Genomic DNA, 18,878 nt, shown 5'->3' on the forward strand with positions numbered 1-18,878 from the left:
ACCCACAAAAACCAAAGCCCTTCTCATGGATTTACATAAAGTTCTCATACTAAAGTCTTTCTCTTCTAGTCTTTCTCATAGAAGGCAATACTCTTACAAGAGAATGAAATACTATTCATACTTCACTAATAATTAAAGAATTTTATTATGGGGAAAATAATCTAAGTACATGATAAGTGGATAAGTTTTACTTACTTCTTCTACACACGGCTAGATATATCATCTCTCCCCTTAATCACACTCAACTTTTCCCCTAAAATCTGGAGTCATCATGGCATACTACATTTCACCATTGTACTCGTTATTATTTACTATTAGGCTTCTACCATTTTATTGGTACTTTATGGTTGGAGTCATAAGCTATACAAGATAAGTCACCATTCTCCTTTCTCTGAATTTTTACATTGTTCAATGTGTGTTAATTTATTATTACTATATTGCTAGGTGCAAGTCACTTTAGTGTTATCTTAGTATTTGATGTGTATTGCTTTTCTAATACTTCATTATTGAATATTGAATATTGATATTCACTATTGGATACACATTATTTTGCTTTATGTCATTGTTCTCTTTTAGCTTCCCACGGACACTTAATAATATTCTATTCACATCTTACTACTAGACTTATAATATTCTTCTCTTTACTTCATCACGGGACATATGCAACTTTATTTATTCTTCTCTAATATTGGACATATATCATCTAATTAACTTATGACTCGATGTACATCATTGTGTTTCAAGTTTCAAGTATCACTTAATCAATGCTATTATGCTAAATACATTATACTTTATTCATTGCTAAATAAATGATGAAGTTCCAACATTATTTTGTTTCTTAGACTTTGAGTTTTATTTATTTTATATGCCCAAAAGTGCAACGATAGTTATCGGTCTTCTTCAAGCCATTGTTTAGTTTTGGGATCAACTCCCAAAAATAAACATTGGTCTAGTAAGGCCACCCTCCCGTGGATGACACAAGGCTATGCACAAAAAACAACCTCAACAATTTGTTACACACGTTAAACTTTAAGATTTAGAATGTAAATCTCTTTGTTTTTTTTTTTTTTTTTTTTCCTACTAAAATATTGCAAAATTTGAATTTATTGCATCAATTTCATAATGATTGTTATTTATCATAAACTTAAGATGCCAATTGATTTTGGATTTGTTTACCAGTTTGAAATTATCGTTATATTTGTAATAACAAGGAGTTTTTTCAAGTTACACATTGACTTAGCAAAAGTTGCACCATTTTTAAAGGGTAAATTCTCCTAAAATATATGAGTGAGCAAAACACTACTTACGCATCATTGAGTTCAAGTTCTTGTTTTTTTTTTTTTTTTTTTTTTTTTTGTGAGGAGGAGGAGGAGATTTTGAGTTAGAGTTATTATTGCTAAAAGTCTTGTAGCTTAATTTGAATCTCCTTGAGTTTTCAACGGAGACGTTTACAATTCCAAACTTCAAATCTCTCGCTCCTAACTATTGAATTATAAAAAAATAAAAAATTTAAAGAGTAATTTTGACTTAAATTCCCCAACTATTGAATAATAAAAAACAAAGAGATAAAAGAGTAATTTTGACTTAAATTCCACATAGTACCAACCCAATGCTCAAGGTTAGTGCCCCACTTCCTTCATAAAGTTCTAAAAATTTATGATTATTTTTTTTATGAAAAATAAGTGCTCACAATTTTTCCCACCTCTAAGTAATGAGTCCAAATCTTCTGTCCCACTTTTCCTGCTCCACTCTATACTACACCAATAAAAACTTGCCATATGTTCACCTAATTAATTAAATAATACCATTAATTAATAATGGTAGTATTAATAAGTCAATAATGGTAGTATTTAATTAATTAGGTGAACATGTGCAAGTTTTTATTTGTGGAATATAGAGTAGAGCAAGAAAAGTGCGTCAAAAGATTTGGACTCTTAACAAAATCTCCAAAATATTAGACCAATAAAAACACTAAACTGTTTGAAAAAAAATGTTATAAATGTGTCGTATTATCATTAATGATTAATTAACCACTAACAATCAAATTAAGATTACATGAACAAATAAACAAATTTGTGTCCGACTTATATTATTATTTAAATAAATTATACTAACTTCCCTTAAAGTTTATATTTTTTTAGGTCAAATTACAACTTACCCACCTGTGGTTTGACTAAAATTTAAATTGTTTACCTGTAGTTTAAAATTTGACACTTTACCTACCTGAAGTTTGATCAAAATTTAAATTGTCTACCTGTAATTTGAAATTCCATGATACAAGTGTTCCGATAGATAGTTTTTGATCTAGTATTTTTATGTTTTTTTGTGTTTATGGAAGAGAGACATAAAAGTAAAGCAAAATTACATATTTAGCTCTGTTTTTAACAAATGTGGGTTATAGAAATCTAACTGAACTAACCTTAGATAGGTGAACTAACCTTAGATAGGTAAAGTATCAAATTTCAAACCACATGTGGGCAACTTAAATTTCAACCAAATCACAAGCAGGTAAATTATAAATTGCCCTTTTTTTTATTTAGCTCTGAGATAAAATTCTACTTTAGTCTAATGTAAGCGTATATGTATGTAAATATTCCTCTTAAAAATTTGAACCTTCACCCTTGCTCCCAACACCCCCCACGAACACTTATCTTGATAATCCTCACCCCCTGAGGTTTTTATAAATGCAATAAATAAGCCCACTCATTTCTTCTAATCCTAAGTTGAGGAGCATTTTTGCAATTTCCTTTGTCAATGTTAATTAACATTGTTCAAGATGAATTAGGTATTGCATCTGATTTTTACGCTACCAACGAACCCTTGGAGCATATACACACCTAAATAATTAGGTTAGATGCGGCATACAGAGTAAGGGTGGACTTCTGTACACCTTTAGTTACATGAGCTACCAATGAACCCACTTTTGTACAACTTTAGTCACTTAAAATCATTTTCAGTTTTAGATGACTATGAACCATGAAAGAAAAGCATTCCTCCGGAAAATCAAATTCTTTAAAAAATAAAAAAATCGACAACAAATAAATAGACGTTACAAGATGATGACAGATTTCCTCTCGTGAATCCACATTGTATAAAGAATAAAGTGAACTGTTTTACAATCAGCAGCAAGCTACCCTCAGAAGCCCTGTGCAATCAACCCAAACTCCAAAACCCAAATAAACCAATATTTGAACCAATATCGTAGGACTCTATATACCTAACAAGAGGGAAAAAAAAGGGGAAAATTTTTGGTGGTCATACTCATACCACCCCACTTAATTGCCCATCCGCAAGAAATTGAAAGAAATATTACAGACCTGTATGCATGAAACCCCTACTGCTCTCAAGCCAAGAGAGCGGATCCTAGGGTTTCTCTAAACAAATAAATCCTGGAAGAGGATTTTTCAACTCAAAGAAATGGTGACCAACATGAGACAAAGGAGGAAAGGACAACAAGGCTGGTCAAGACAGGCATATTTCTGCCATAGAATTGCCAGACTCACCAGACAGACTACAACTTGAACCTGGGATTGAACAATGGACTAGTTCCGGATTGCACTAATCCCATGCTCTGTATATCAATGGGAACTTGGACACGCAAAGCTCCAAGAACTTTAAACTTCAATGGGGCTCACCGACCTCTATGATCATTGAACCAACCAAATGCTCCCAGAGAGTGGCAAACAACCCTCTGTCTCTAAACCATTACCGCTTGAATGTAATATGCAAAGCAAAATTTTAGCCCCAGCAAGACATCAAAATCTTAAGAAGCAACAGTAGCTGCTGCCTTCTCCATTCTTTCCTTTTCAATTTCCACTTTTCTCTGTTCAGCGTGCTGGGCAACACCATTGGCAAGGGCCTGATAGTGAAAGTCAAGTGTCTGCGTAAGGTTCTGGAACCTCAATGGATCTGATGCTTGCAAGGCTGGATTTGAAATGAGAAACAAAAGGGGGGCAAAGATCAGACAATAACATCAATACTAAGAGTTCAGTTTAAATGGGAGTAAAGTGTTACAGTTTCCACTTGCCTTTGATTGAATCCACAAAGAAAATAAAAGGGTCCACTTCATCAATGGGCGATTGCAATTCTTCATCATCACTGTAGTCATCATCCGAGTCATCATCATCCGAGTCATTCGGCCGGAAAGCCTTCGCCTATGAATTCACCAAATTTCAAGTTAGAAAAGGTAATGAATAAAAAATGTAAGTAACATATTAAGAAGTAATACAACCAGCATATAGCATGACAAAAAAATACAAAATAATGTTTTAATCCATAAACATATTAAGAAGTAATACAACCAGCATATAGCATGACAAAAAAATACAAAATAATGTTTTAATCCATAAACACAATTCACATATCCATACAAGAATGAACTTGTGACTTCACCCCTCTAACTCTTGTTAATAGGGAGTGCCATTTGATCCAAATATCATTGGCACAAATAACATAGATGAAAATATGATGCCAATGACTTTAGCTCAAATGACACTCCCACTGAAGAGTAAGGCGGAGGGTAAGATTGTAGGTTCAAGGTACATGTGTACCAAGAAAAAGAAAATAATTATTTTAGCTAATTAGAGAATTGTGGCCATGCAATATGTCAATAGTTTGGATATTCACCTTGGAGAATATTTTGTGTCAATAATAACTTAATCAACACAAAAAGATTGGGGTTTTCTTTTAAGGTTTGGCTTTCAGATGTGAGTAGAGCCATTGTTCTTAAGGAAAATGACATCAAAAGCCCGGAACAAAAGTGTATGTTGTTACAATTTCATAAAATACAAACCATAAGATTAATGTTAAAAGCAAATAAAAATACACCTGTTCAGCCAACTTTTGAAGTCTAACGCTGTCAGCTTCATCCCCATCCTCAGTATCGACTCCCATTTCCTTGTCAGATCCATCGCCATCATCATCTTCATCATCAGTTTGAAAACCATCCATACCATCATCATCATCTTCAGCTTCTTCTTCCTTTGCAGCTTCTGCCCAGTAAGTATACAAGTTTAGAAATTATTTTACAAATGATAAGAGATATATCAAAACTATAACTACATATGTACATTTATATCAATATATATTGTAAGCGCAAAGTGGAGGGTCAGATTGTGGGTTAAAGACCCACCAGGTGTGTGTGTGTAACTACCAATACAACAACATCAAAGTCCCAGTCCAAAACTTAGGGTCGGTTATGGATCCTCAACAGATCAATCGGGTTGGCCACATGTATTCATCTATACCGTTTTATCCTAAACAAATTCGCACCTTGTCACCTCCTTAATTAACATGTCTTTTTTAACAACTACCAACATTTTTTGAGTTTTCTCAACCTCTTTGAATCAAATAATTACTTTTCACTAAATGCATTAGTCACTCCCTTTTGCATAAGCTTGCAGACTCAGTGCCACTTGATGCTAACTCATGCTTGGCAAGCCTTGTGGCCTGTCATGTTGTGGTCTAGTGTAAGTGAAGGTATGTGAGTGGTGGTAGGATTGTCTGGCCTGGCAGGCTCTGTGCTTGTGCATTGAATGTCATGCATGCCCTCCCTTGTGTAATCACCAATAATATATATATATATATATATAGAGAGAGAGAGAGAGAGAGACCTGCAACTTGATCTTTGTACGCAACTAAGAGATCAAGTGCTGCCTTGAAAACACGCCCCAAAGCTTCAGCTGGCAATTGATCAGCTGGAAGCAACAGGAGTGATGTCAATCCCAAGCAGCAAACCTTCTTATCATGTTCCCTGTAACATAAAATCATTCACATGAAATAGCCAAATCTTCCCAAAGGGTAAATGAGCTGTAGTGTCAAGTTTAAACAAACTTGTACACTGTTGTGGAATGAAAGGGTTTGTTCTTTCCCCCCAGGAGGGAACTTGTGGCACAGTAATTTGGCAAAACAAGACTGTCATTGTACCTTTTAAAATTAGCACGTAAACCACTCTTCTTAACTTGTTGCAGCATCTGGAACCAAAGATTAAAGATTTCAGTCGCAACACCTAGCTTTTGTAATATACTGAGAGTCAAAGAGGCATTGTAGTAAAGAGCATCCGCAATCTGCAAAGATATATATAAATATATATTAGAAGAATTTCACAATAAAAAACGCTTTCATATATCACAAGAAATTTTGAAGCACAAGCCTAGCAAACATTAAATAAATCTGCAACTATTAATACCCTAAGCAAAAACTTCATTTTGAAGTGGCATAATGACATCTTATTAACCACAGAATGCATAAACCATTATGTTATAGATATAACATTCAAGTTTTTAGTTTAGGGAGAAGTTAAGACAGAAAATCTATCCTTGACAGGGCTCTCAACACACTCTTCTACTAGTCAATGACAAACCAACAAAATGACAAGTCCTAAAAACCTATAAGTCCAGCACAAACATTATTTCATAATCAATTAATCTCAAAGGACCACACAACAATTGTTCAACCCTAAAGGGAGATGAGGCAACTAGTCAAGAGTGCTATGGCATAAATATGGCTTATATATTTTATTTTCCTCAGGTTGTTAAGTTATATAGAAGTTTGACTAATGAGAGGATAAACATAAGTGTACAGGTTCAATACAAAAAAACTTCCAAAACAATGCAAAGAGACAATGCCAATTGCACCAAACAGCCATACAAATTGTGTATAAATAACAATTTCAACTCAAAGAGTGATGACTCAATGCTGTTGAAGGTATATTTTTTCTCGCTCCAAATTGCACCATTTGTCTTCCAAATATTCCTTGTCAACAAAAAAACGCATCAATCACCTTGATAGACATCATCCATTCTAACCCCGAATATTGAAAAGAGAGACTAAAGGTCATTAGTGACCACAAAATGAAGTAGCAAACGATCAATAGACTCCCTACTACGGCTAGGCGTTCAACTGTGCAACACCAATTCAACTGAATGAAATTCTTTTCAATTAAGTTATCCACAATTAGAATTTTTGCCAGGCTGTTCAGACGAAAAAAGCAACCTTTCTAGGAACTTTACAACTCCAAATACTCCAAGGGACTTACATACAATTAGAACCTTTTAATACATTACAAGAAGAACGGAAATCAAATCGAGCCATGCCTTAGCTTCCAAGGTAACCTATCAGCCCCTCATTTTCGGCATATAATAATATTTTAAAAAAAGAATCCACTGACTCAAGTTTCAATTGTAAAAGGCATGACTAGATATAAGATTCATGAATTGATCCCCCCACCATCTTTGTACGCAAGATGTACACGAGCATCTTAGTCAGCAATGCTCTCAAATAAATTAGGAAATAATTCTTTGTGAACAATGCTTCTTGCCATTAATAAAACTCCATTACTTATAAAAAAATTAAATAAACAATAATAAATAAATCTTTATGAACAATGTCCCCACACCATTCATCATGCCAAAATACACCCTTCTATCATCACCTAGTGCAAACTTAAAATATCACAAAAACCTCCCCCAACCCACCATTTGATACTAAAACAAAGGCTACACCCATGAAGCCTTTTATAACATTTAAGATCCATCCACCCTTATTCACCATATTTACCCCAATGACATGTGTCCAATAGTGATTTCCTTCTTCACCAGATCTCCACAACCATTGACTTAGCTAGCTAAAACCCCATGGCAGAATGGAAACAAATCAAATTCCAATGAACCAAATGAAATTTAAATTCGTCACCTAGCCAACTCTTTAAGTAAGAAATCCCACAACTTTTCCAATCTATTTGCCACAGTTGGGGTAGTGAATAATGAGAGGAAATACGTTGGTAAACCAAAAAGTGTACTCATAATAAAAGTAACATCCCCCCCCCCAAAAAAAAAAAAAATCTTCCAACCCCATTCTTTCTACACGAAGATTAAATGTTGCAATTGCCTTAAAAGCAGAACCCAACAGTAAAAATTATGTTCCTTCTTATTTATTATACAGGGAGAGGCTACACACCAAATGGTCAATTTGGAAGGCCCCAAAAAAAAAAAAAAAAGAGTTAAAGACCCACACCCCCCCCCCCCCCAAAAAAAAAAACAGTATAAACGAGAAAGTCTTAATGTCAGATGTCATAGAAAACAATGAAAGAAAATCACATAATAACATAAAAGCATGCTTGTCAATGACATTCTATCTAGGAATGCCATGTAAAGGGGAAAAAGCAGCAAGGTGAATTTTTTTCCCTTTTTCTTTGGTCAGAGGGTGGGTGGGGGCAGTTGTTTAAAATTGCAACTCAAAAACAAAAAGCATATGAAAATAAAGCACTAGAGGACAATATGAATACTTATGAAGAGAAGTTTATGTTTGCTCCCTACCACTTGAATAAGAAGACATTTCAGGTATGACTTCTCAGCCCGACGCAACCGCTCAACCGTGGCTCTAAGATATGGCTCAACCCATTGATCCACTTGCCCTTTGCAGTTTTGGAAGAGTACTTGAATGAGCTTTGGAGCTGGCTCGATATCATTGTCCTCCATATTTTTATCTGCCATGATCTGCATAATCGAAACAACACACAGACCTTATCAGCCAGGGCGGAGGAAAGGAGTATAAAGGTAATTTAAAAGAATCAGTTCCACAAAAAATCATTTAGCCTTTTTCATTTACTTTCAAATGCTAGAACTGAACAGCTAGTAGTCAATACAAATTTTATTAATTAAATAGGAACTCACAGATGAAATCATACTCCAAAGGCTTTGCTGGTAATCTGGCTCTTTACAAGCGAGGAAATGTGCAGTTCCTCTGGATACGTAATTATCCAAAGGAACCAGAATATCTGAATGAAAATAGAACTAATGAGAATCAAAATATGGGGAAAGTACATGAAAAGCACTACAAAACAGGTTCTTCAAGTGAAGCTTGTTAACAAAATATACTCAATATTAATTACTGGATGATATCTTGCACCTTAAGTTGATTACTGTGTTTAAAACCGACTTCCATGCCCAAGTTTAAACAATACGGTGCAACTTAATACTCCCTCTGTCCTAGAATATTGCCCCCCCCCCCAAAAAAAAACCCCCATTTGCAGATGTTACAAAATGGATGCCCCATTTAAAAAGTGAACCGAGGATGAACTTAGAAATGCTCTAAAAAAATAAGTCCATAAATTTTCAAGGCTTAGTTAGGTGGTTTTGATTCAAGGCCTTTAAAAACTAAAAATTATATTCCCCAAAAGTGATTAACAAAGTGGATTGTGGAACAGAGAGTAATTGATAGTGATTATATCATGAATTTTTATTAATAGGCTTCATCCCAGTCTTATGTCATGCAGTGGATAAAATGTTGATTTCAGATATTTAAGGATTACAATAGTGCAAAAAAAAAAAAATTCCCTACAATTTCTAACCAAGTATACAATCAGTAGAGAAAAGCATACTTGGAAAGTAGTCAATAGCAAAGTCTGCCAATGCTTCCATCATCAATGGCCACAGACTCCACATGTCCATAGAAATTGTCGGAGAAAAGAAAGTCATATATGACACAATTTCCAAAACTTCTTCAAAAACCTCTGCACAGATACATCACAAAAGGGTATTTGAGTGTTAAATTCAACAATGAACTTTAAAATAATTTTTTTTTTTTTTTAAAGGCAGCGTATAGAGAGAGATCAGAGATTTAACCCTAAAAGTCTTTGATACCAGTAACTAATTAAAAAGATAAAAGCATTAAACAGGTAAATTTTGCATCCTCTTTTGAGTTCCAATGAGCACAAAAGCTTCAAAATAGAACTGCATATACTGCTAAGAGCCTCAGAAGAACCATAGATGTACTGTTCATGTGACTCCAAAATAGGCCACTTGAAGTGACAAAAATGGCAGAACATGGTGCACTATATTGTAGATGTTTTATAACAATAATAGACAAACCAAAAGGGCAGGCAGACCAAAGTATGTAGGCTCAAACTGAGGAAGAACTACCGGTGACTGGCTGGAAACAAAACCTAACAATTCAGAGAGGCAGGAGACCTCCAAAAAGTATACCTTGAATCTTCAAGGACTTTCACTGCCAGAACTATGCTAACATTCTGCTAAGTAATTTAACCACTACATTGCAGAAAAATAAACATTACCAATGCGTCAATCATCTTACTTCCAACTACATCCACTGTTGACCACTGTTGTCAACTTTATGTCCACACTGACTTACTGACTTATTGGTCAAACACTCTTTCTACACTGGTCTCTGCTCATTTCACCCAACTTCTATCTTAAATGTAAGGTGTAAACAGGCACTCAGCAATATCCAGTGGGCAGTGTCAGGTTTGGGGTCAAACCGACAACCGACCCGATTATGGTGGGTCTGGGATCAAATGACCTGTTCACAACCACGTGAATACAGGTCATCAACTGCCACGACAGCTAAATTGGTCGAAACCTCCTTAAACTTGGAGGCATCAACAAGGCAAAGCTGAGATTTCCAATCAAGATCTTGCAAAATTGTTTGTAACCTCGCCAAATCTGCGAGATATTTCAACAAATCAACTATACATGAAGAAAAATGGCAGAGATCAGCGAATAGAGAAGAAAGAGAATAGTGACTTTCAGTCAGATTGGTTGGAGTCGGATTTCAGGCAAGAACTGCCACTCAACCCAAGATGGTCGGGTTTTCTAGGCAAAGACCCGCCATAGACCACCATATTGGTAGAATCGGACAGCTCCATCGGGTCTGAGTCAGGGCTGGACAGCCCTACATGCTTTAATAGGTTGAGTCATGAGTGGTCTAATGATAAATCAATTTATAGTTTGGACCAAGTTTTGGTTATTTTGTAATTTAGAGCAGATCCATAGTGTTCTGCAAAGCATATGAATTGAATGGCTTCTAAAATTTTCTAGGAGTGCCAACCATTTCAGGGTTATTTTCATCAAGTCCAAGTTAATCTTTTGGTGCTTTTGGGATTAATCTTCTTTAGTTTTCCAGACTCTGATAAGGGGTATTCAAGTATTTTGGTTATTGAAGGCATGCGTCCCAAGTGCTTTTTGTGTTTATCACCATCAAACGCGTTGTTCCAAGGAAAACACATTGTCTTTCCTTCCAGTGTTCAAGACAAAGTATTTTAGGATTTTTATGGGTACAAAATAGAGAAACATTTATTTAACTTCAGGAAAGGCCAAAGGATGAGCAGCTTAAGGCTTATAAGTTATAACCATAGAAACTAGTTTAATTTAGTAACAAAATTCTCGACCTTAAATTGTTTCTCTTTAATTCTTTTTTTCATTGGTTGCTAGCTTTGGAAACCTTTTCTTTTACTTCTCTCCTTGATCTGATTGACCATTGTACTTTGACAACTTGATTGTGTGCCCGTTATATACTTTCTGTGTACTTAGGATTTTCATTTCTTAAATGAAGTTATGTTACTTATAAAAAAAAATTAGTAATAAAAATACGAGCATGTCCAGGACAAGGCATGTTTAACAAATGAGCCAAATGTAAGCAAGACAAAGTTCCACTTGCCTAGGCTAGCAAAATAAGGCTCATGCAAGCTTATGAGAAGGTGAAGGAGCTTGTGAAAAATATCTGTAAACAGGTTTGTATAGGCTCGCACAAAAAAAAAAAAAAAAAAAAAAAAGCTTCATTATGGGAAGAGATGCTAGCTACCCAAGGAAAAATGTGTTCAAAATTATTGTGTCCACATTTGGAAGATACGGATTCAATTTTACATGTGAAGGCATAAGGACAGGATACTGAAACCCTTTACGTACCCATACGAAATAGCAGTAATACCAATCCTTTAAACAATTGTCAACCGAGAACACTCAAGAAGGTAAAGAATCCAATGTTAACATGAAGCCAACTGAAGTTCCAAAAAGCCTACTGACTAGCATAAACAGAAAACATAATACACAATCAAACTAGATACCATTGAGAGTTATTGATAACGATATATACAAGGCCCAACGATCCTCTTCAGCAGCAAAATTTTTTCAGGAAATAAAAAGATCAGAAAAGAATAGAAACAATTTAAAAAAATGAGCCAAATTGAAGCGTTAGAATAAATACCTTGGCCATCACTTGACAACATTCTACGCATTATAGGGAGCAAAGTTGGCTCAACTTGGACAAAAAGGTGAGGAAGCCTGCTCACTGATTCAAGAATTGTGCTAATGGCACGCAAACATCCAACTGCAGCCAAAGCACCAGGATCATCAGCTTCATCTTCAGCTTCAGCTGTGTTCATACACCTCCAAAATGCAGCTGCCTGAATATTTATTATTAAAAAAATTGTCAAGCACTTCTGAATATATGTGTAAAATAAAATAAAAATGGAGGCAAACAGTACCAAATTCTGGCATAACCCAAGAGCATAAGGTGCCATCTCCTCCCCAAACTTGTCCACTATAGTCTCCAAAGTAAAGACAAGGTCCTCATTCTCAACCTCATTCATAAGTTTAAAGAACTCTGGATGGAAGAAAATACATATATTTATAGAACTCATTGAATAATTTGCTTAGTTAGCAGAATTTTGCAAAGTTTCACAAAGCACATACCATCAAGGAGTTGAGGAAGAATTGGACGGATTTCATTCAAATCTGCATTGTGAACAAAATGCAATCACTGTCAAGATAACCAACATCTACGCTAATGGAAAAATAAACATTAAGAAACACAGAAAAACACACACACAGTGTAGCATATATATACCTCTGCAAGCTTCAACAAAAGAACGCAATGCAAAAACAGAATCAACACGAACGGGAAGTTCTGAATCTCGCATCCCAGATACAACACTGTGCAAAGCTTTAAGGAAATTGTTCTGGTCCGCAAAGTTTATATGGGCATACTGTCCTGCAACCCATGCGGCCTAATTTCCAGAATATTCAGGAGAATAAGCTAGTGTCAAAAGGCAGAAAAATAACAATTTACTGAAAATAAACGGCATGCTAATCTGACTAGTATAGCAAAAATAATCAAATGTAATTTATCAAAGTCCTGGCAAAAGGCAGCAAAATAACTATTTATTAAAGATAAAAATTATCATTTGAAATTTTAAAGTACAATAAAGTTTAGATACAACACTTGCTAAAGTCCTAAAATCAGAGTTTGAAAAGAAAAGAGGCGAACAGTAGAGTTTTAAACTATCAAAACATACTACAACATCAAATCCAATGAGTAGCCAAATTTGATAATAATAAATAAGCAGAAAAGAAATTTTAGACCAACAAACCTTGGCCCTAAGATGCCCAACAGGACTATTGAACTCAGGGAAAACATGTTGCACTAACATAGGCTCAAGTTGGGACTTATAAGGTTCAGTTTGCTTCAATTTATCACAAAGAGCTCCAATAGCAAGAAGAGCACCATCTTTCTGTCTGTAGGGTTTGTACTCTACTGGTGCTTCATCATAACTGGAAGAGAAAATAATAAAAGAAACAAAAACAAGCCCATTAGAGCACCCATTATGTGATACACACATTGCAGGCCATAAGATAAAAATATAGATACAAACGTACATAAATACATACACACACACACATCTATATGCAATATATACCTCTTAAAAATTCCCACGATAAATTGAATAAACTTGTGAAGATTTTCTTTTCCACGCTTTCTAACCAACTCACTAACAAAATCCATGGCAGCAGTCCTCGGACTGTATAAATCTTCAATGATATCTGCAGGAAACCCAGAGAAGTCCTAAATTGCCTAAACCAGTCCACGGTCTTTAAAGAAATAAATTCAGAACAAAACGCCATACCATAGCCCTTCCTCACATACTCATGTGGGTCTTCATCCCAGAGCTTTTGATCATTGTCATTGAAGCACATAAGGGGGAACACTATCTCAAAAAGAAGACTATCAAGTCGGGATTGGAGCAGAGTATACATGGTATTCTTTGAGATACTGCATATATAATAAAATAAAATAAAAAGAGGGTTATAAATGTTCTTGGCATAATAAACACTTAAAATTGAGTTTTAAAGAAAATGCATATGTTATATATGTAACTTGAGTTTTGATTTTTTAAAATATGCTGGCAGCTCTATTCCCTTAGGGTTCAAATTACTAAAGAACTTTCAATAAAGCACATACACAACTCTTGATAATACCATGATGTAATTCAGTCAAATCTTTACAAATTCACCAATAAACTTATGTAATTTTTTTTTTTTTTTTTTGGAAAATACTGACAGCAACATTTAAGGGTTTTTGCAGTCACAACCTAGTCTTAGCAATATTGAGTATGCCTTATTTTGCCACATATTCTCCAAGATCTTTCTGCATCCAGATCTTAATCCAAATATACACTGGTAACAACTCCAAGGACACACAGGCAATTAAGATATTTCTTCTCTACCTTTAAAACTAGACTCAAATGAAAAATAAAAGTCACATATATATATATATAGAGAGAGAGAGAGAGAGAGCAGAGGAAGATGCCAGGCCCAAATAGTAAAAATGGTCTAAACCTCATTAAATTTAAATTCCATATGATACTTCCAATTCTTTATTCCATCCATCTCAAAATAGCAAACCCTTTGTAGTTGGCATGAATAATTATTTAAGTTTAGGTGTAACAATGCTCTTAGCTTTGAAGTGTGGTGTAAGATGAACTGCTCCTCTATGAGCCTTACAAATCTACGATCGTATCATTCTTAAAAAATCAGAAAACAATAAATGATATTCACTTTTTCCAATAAACACAACTAAACAGCTGATGCTACTGGTGAGTAGATTGATTAAACCACAAAACACATAAAAGAAAAGGATGAAAAGGACTTTGATCTTCTTTTTTTGGATAGATAAGTAGAGGGGGGAAAAAGCAGTTAGATCTATGACAATTTTATCTCATTTTTTTTTTGGATAATGCAGGGAACCCTTTTTAAAGAAGAGCCCTTTTGACTTGCCTCTAGATAGTAAAACCTATGGGCAACTGACTCCACCTACCAAAACCAACTGCGGGGTAATCCAGGAGCATTCACCCCCGACGAGCTATGACAAATTTATCTTGAAAAATGTAAAATCACCTGTTGCTTAGGTACTGAAGAATAAGGTTGATAACTCTGTCGGGTAAATAGCCACCAACACGAATCACATTCAGCAAATTAATGTGACACTCCAAGATCTTTCCAGCATAGTTCTTCTGAAACATTTGAGCAAAAGCTTTGTTTTCTGGGTTTTGAAGTTTCAAATCTCCAAACCTGAGTAAAATAAGACTTTAAATGGCAATGAAAAGTCAAAATGCCTCTTGCAGCAAGCCTTATACTTTTTTGAACATGTTTCAAATATAGGAAAATACCGTGTGTACAGCCTATTTAAAATGTGAATCGTCCATTTCTTGACCTTCCACCATCCCCATGATTTCCTAAGCTCGGGATCAGCAGGCTGCCCTTCCAAGGGAACGGGACTCTCCAACATATTTAAGAAAAGAATCATCCACGCATTGAAGACATTTGGATCAAATAGCTGCTTTGGAATCTCCAACTGAAAGAACAAACAACAAACCCAAATGATATATTCAAGTCATCTTCTGAATTAAGAAATCAGCCATGCTCAATTTGGACATGATAGAGGAAGAAAAAGATGACAAGGTAAAAAGTTCCTCTTTCTCCAAGACTTTTCCAAAACAAAAAGGTGGACTAAAGCTCTCTTCAGATTTTTCTATTTCTTTTTTCCGTTAATTTGCTCTTAATTTGACAGTAATTTGAAAGGCAGAGGACTATTTGGAATTTTAAGTGATGTCAACTTTAAACTTTCCAAGATATACACATAGTTACTTGGATAATAGTTCAGGATATATATTTGCAATTTATCCAAAATGAATTTAAGCTTAATATGAAATGGGAACATTGATAACCTCATAACCACCAAGAATGAAAACCAATGTATAAAGGTAGACTGCAAAACTCTCAATCTAAGCACGTACATATATGGATGACCAAAATATTTTACAAATAAGCTTGATCAGATCTGCTACATCCAATGGTGGGTTGACAATCTGGACAAGCCTGTTGAATATATTAAGCAGATGAGGGAATGTCTCCTCAACAATGTGATAAACCGGTGTTCTCTCCTCATCAGATTTGAACCTAAGAATATAAAAGAATGGAACACATTTCAGAAACAAAGTTAGCACATATCTTGCAAACAAGGGAAAAGATTCTATGTGAAAAAATATTTATTATGCGATAAGAGTACCCCATCAATCAGAAATGTATCAGTAAATAGCATTGCTGAAGACATCAATACACAAAAAAATATAGGATAGGATGGTAAAGTTATGGTTCTTTCCCAGATTTATAATGTTCAAGTGTACTGATCCCATGCCTCACACCACCCAAGTAGTGTTAATGCATTCACTAATATGTCGAAGGTACAGAGAGACATAAATACATGGGGACATATAGAGGATGCTTAATGATGCATGAATAGCATTAAGTACAAGGATGTTGAATCAGATAACTTAAAGTTTAAGTAATACAGAAAGGGTAAGAGAAAAAGAAATGATGGCAACGGTGCAAAATCACTTTAGTAGTTCTTAGTACCGAAGCGGTAAGTTACCACTAAATAGAGGTCATGTTACCATTATCGAAAACGTGAGGTACCACGAAGGAGAGGGATAAAAACCTCTAAGGAATGGAAACTTTGACAAGTAAATCAATGGTTTGGAAATTATGCAACACAATAAATGAAATGCATTAATTCTTAAGGGTTGCTCTGGACTGAAACCGTGAAGGTGAGAGAGTAACCACATTATTTGGTTTGCATAATCTCGACTATCAATTGAACTTATGTAATTTAAATTATGAACAAGGAAAAAACTTTACCAAAAGCAGGATAAGAGATATAAACTTACTCGTATTTTCTAGCAAGAATCCGCAACACGTACAAAGCTCCATGGACTTGTTGATCTTGTAAGTTATGCTTCACCCAGTCCAGAAGGCGTGGCCACTGTTCGGGGTAATCAGAATTAATAAGCGTCTTGAGGCATTCACCTAGCTGTGCCCTATACAACATGACATTTCAAGTTATTTCACATTAGAAATAAGAATGATGCTTGTGTATTACCAGGAATATCATAAACTCCATAGCATGTCTTACAAACATATGAACACACACTAACAACAACAAAGACAAACGCGCGAGGTTTTGTATATTTAAGAACAAATGGCAAGAGGGTTTTTCCCCAAATCATCACAAGAGCGTATTTGCAATGCAAGCACGCACAGACATGCATAACTAGAAGTATCCACCCATTAGAAATATATGCCACTACAACTAATAAAACAGTAATAGTTCCCCAAAAAAAAAAAAAATTTACCTCAACAGAGGAGGAAGTTGGGTTACAAACACTAGAATATGATCCCTCACCATGTCTTTATCAGCCGGCAAAATCTTGTGCTGCTCATCTACATCAAGCCCAAACTGAACGATTAGAGATCAAAAATTTAGCAACAGATTAATTCTTTAAAAATCCCGCATACCCGGATCGTGAGGCGCCCAGTTCTTCGCGATGAAGTTCTTGAAATGAATGCTAGCGGCTTGGCGCACCGCCATGTCACAATTATTGTCCACAATGATTTGCAATAGCCTCACCAAATGCTGAGGCGTGTATTGAAACTGCCATTTCCAAACAACATCAATCATTCTTCAATCTTTTTTTTTCAATTCCAATTACCAATTACAGTTACAACACAAACCAAAAATCAACCAAACAAGAAATGATCTTAATCTCCAAGAAACTAAAATTTTCCAAGCAAGTACCAAAGCGTAGGTATTGAATTACACATAATCGAACTAGAACAAAGCATAATTCTGATTTTAGCGAAATCAAACAAAAAAGAAAAATTCCGAAAATACGAATTGATTGAAAAACCTGATTGAGGCTTTGCTCGGCGGCTTTACGTTCATCGGGATTGGGGCTCAGAGCAGCTTGGAGAATCACGGCGAGGCTTGGAAGATCCATTTCCGAATCAAAGGAAAGAAAATCGACGATCGAGATTGATCTGAATATAAACCCCTTTGTGCTATGAATCTCTTTCTTTCTCTCTCTAGGGTTTAGAATCAGAGAGAGAGAGAGAGAGAGAGAGAATGCGTGTTCTTGTGAGTGTGTGTTTTTGAGCTATGCGGAGAGACAGCAAATTGAAACAATGGTGGCTGTATTTAAAGCTACTAGGGTTTACGGTTGCTTTTAAAGTTTTTTAAGTTGCAACCAAAATAACATACACTCTATTTTAGACTCTCGTTGACTCGGGCACATACAATTGGGGGTGTTTGGTAACGGGGATGAAGTCAACCGGGTTTGGAACACGCAGGTGTTTAATTTAGGTTGTGTTTTGTATTGGCTTAAAAAGTCATATTTTTTTACTATTTAGCTTTTTTTTGTTACTATTCATAGGTTCATTACACTTTTTGATACTATTTATGAACTTCACTATACTATTTCAACCACACTTTATCTTTATCCACGATAGTTTTAGTAAAAAGTTTTCAATTTAAGATTTAGAGTTTAAGTTGTTCCCAAACATATTCTTAGGTTGTGTTTATACTAGTTAATTTTATTTTTCAATTTTTTAAATTAAAAAAAAAGTAATGTTACAGTTATAAACTATTTTACAATATTTTTACAAACTATTGATGTGACCAATTTTTTATTAGTTTCCATTTAGGCCTACTATTAACATCATTTTTTTATAAAAATCTAGCATTACTCACTAAAAAAATCCAATCAATGATTGAATTTTTTTTTAATGGAAGTTGATGAAGAGCCTTAATGGAATAAAACTTAAAAAGTAATATTATAGTCACAAACTATTTTACAACATTTTTACAAATTGTTAATATGACCAACTTCTTAATAGTTTTTCATTTAAACCCACCATTAACTTCACTTTTTTATTTATCAATAATCACTTACCACATTAACATTTTATAAA

At 34.8% G+C, this 18,878-nt stretch overlaps 1 protein-coding gene across 2 annotated transcripts; it reads right to left on the reverse strand.

Annotated features, from left to right (window-relative positions):
• Positions 1-3,057: 3,057 nt before the first annotated feature.
• On the reverse strand, positions 3,058-18,118 carry LOC126703501 (importin beta-like SAD2). 2 transcript variants are annotated; one of them, XM_050402458.1, is made up of 22 exons: positions 17,819-18,118; positions 17,427-17,562; positions 17,264-17,351; positions 16,799-16,948; positions 15,869-16,031; positions 15,242-15,426; positions 14,970-15,158; positions 13,700-13,845; positions 13,493-13,616; positions 13,166-13,346; positions 12,643-12,802; positions 12,489-12,530; positions 12,281-12,399; positions 12,001-12,199; positions 9,380-9,511; positions 8,673-8,776; positions 8,316-8,495; positions 5,926-6,065; positions 5,613-5,752; positions 4,828-4,991; positions 4,028-4,154; positions 3,058-3,924 (listed from the first exon to the last, which is right to left on the reverse strand). In XM_050402458.1, the coding sequence occupies exons 1-22, from the start codon at positions 17,906-17,908 to the stop codon at positions 3,764-3,766; spliced, it is 3,120 nt and encodes a 1,039-aa protein (XP_050258415.1). In that variant the 5' UTR covers positions 17,909-18,118; the 3' UTR covers positions 3,058-3,763. The 2 variants fall into 2 exon arrangements, with proteins under 2 accessions (XP_050258415.1, XP_050258416.1); XM_050402459.1 differs by having other exon boundaries at positions 14,970-15,143; positions 17,819-18,117.
• Between the last annotated feature and the right edge of the window lie 760 nt (positions 18,119-18,878).

Source organism: Quercus robur, chromosome 10 (assembly GCF_932294415.1).
Source record: "Quercus robur chromosome 10, dhQueRobu3.1, whole genome shotgun sequence".
Taxonomy (NCBI): domain Eukaryota; kingdom Viridiplantae; phylum Streptophyta; class Magnoliopsida; order Fagales; family Fagaceae; genus Quercus; species Quercus robur.

Excerpts from the sequence above, each read along its gene's own strand:
- LOC126703501 (XM_050402458.1), bottom strand. The coding sequence starts at position 17,908 with ATGGATCTTCCAAGCCTCGCCGTGATTCTCCAAGCTGCTCTGAGCCCC. Across the intron at positions 15,159-15,241 it reads TTAAATAGGCTGTACACACG|TCTTATTTTACTCAGGTTTG; the intron begins GTATTTTCCTAT and ends TGCCATTTAAAG. Across the intron at positions 8,777-9,379 it reads TGCTATTGACTACTTTCCAA|ATATTCTGGTTCCTTTGGAT; the intron begins GTATGCTTTTCT and ends ATTTTCATTCAG.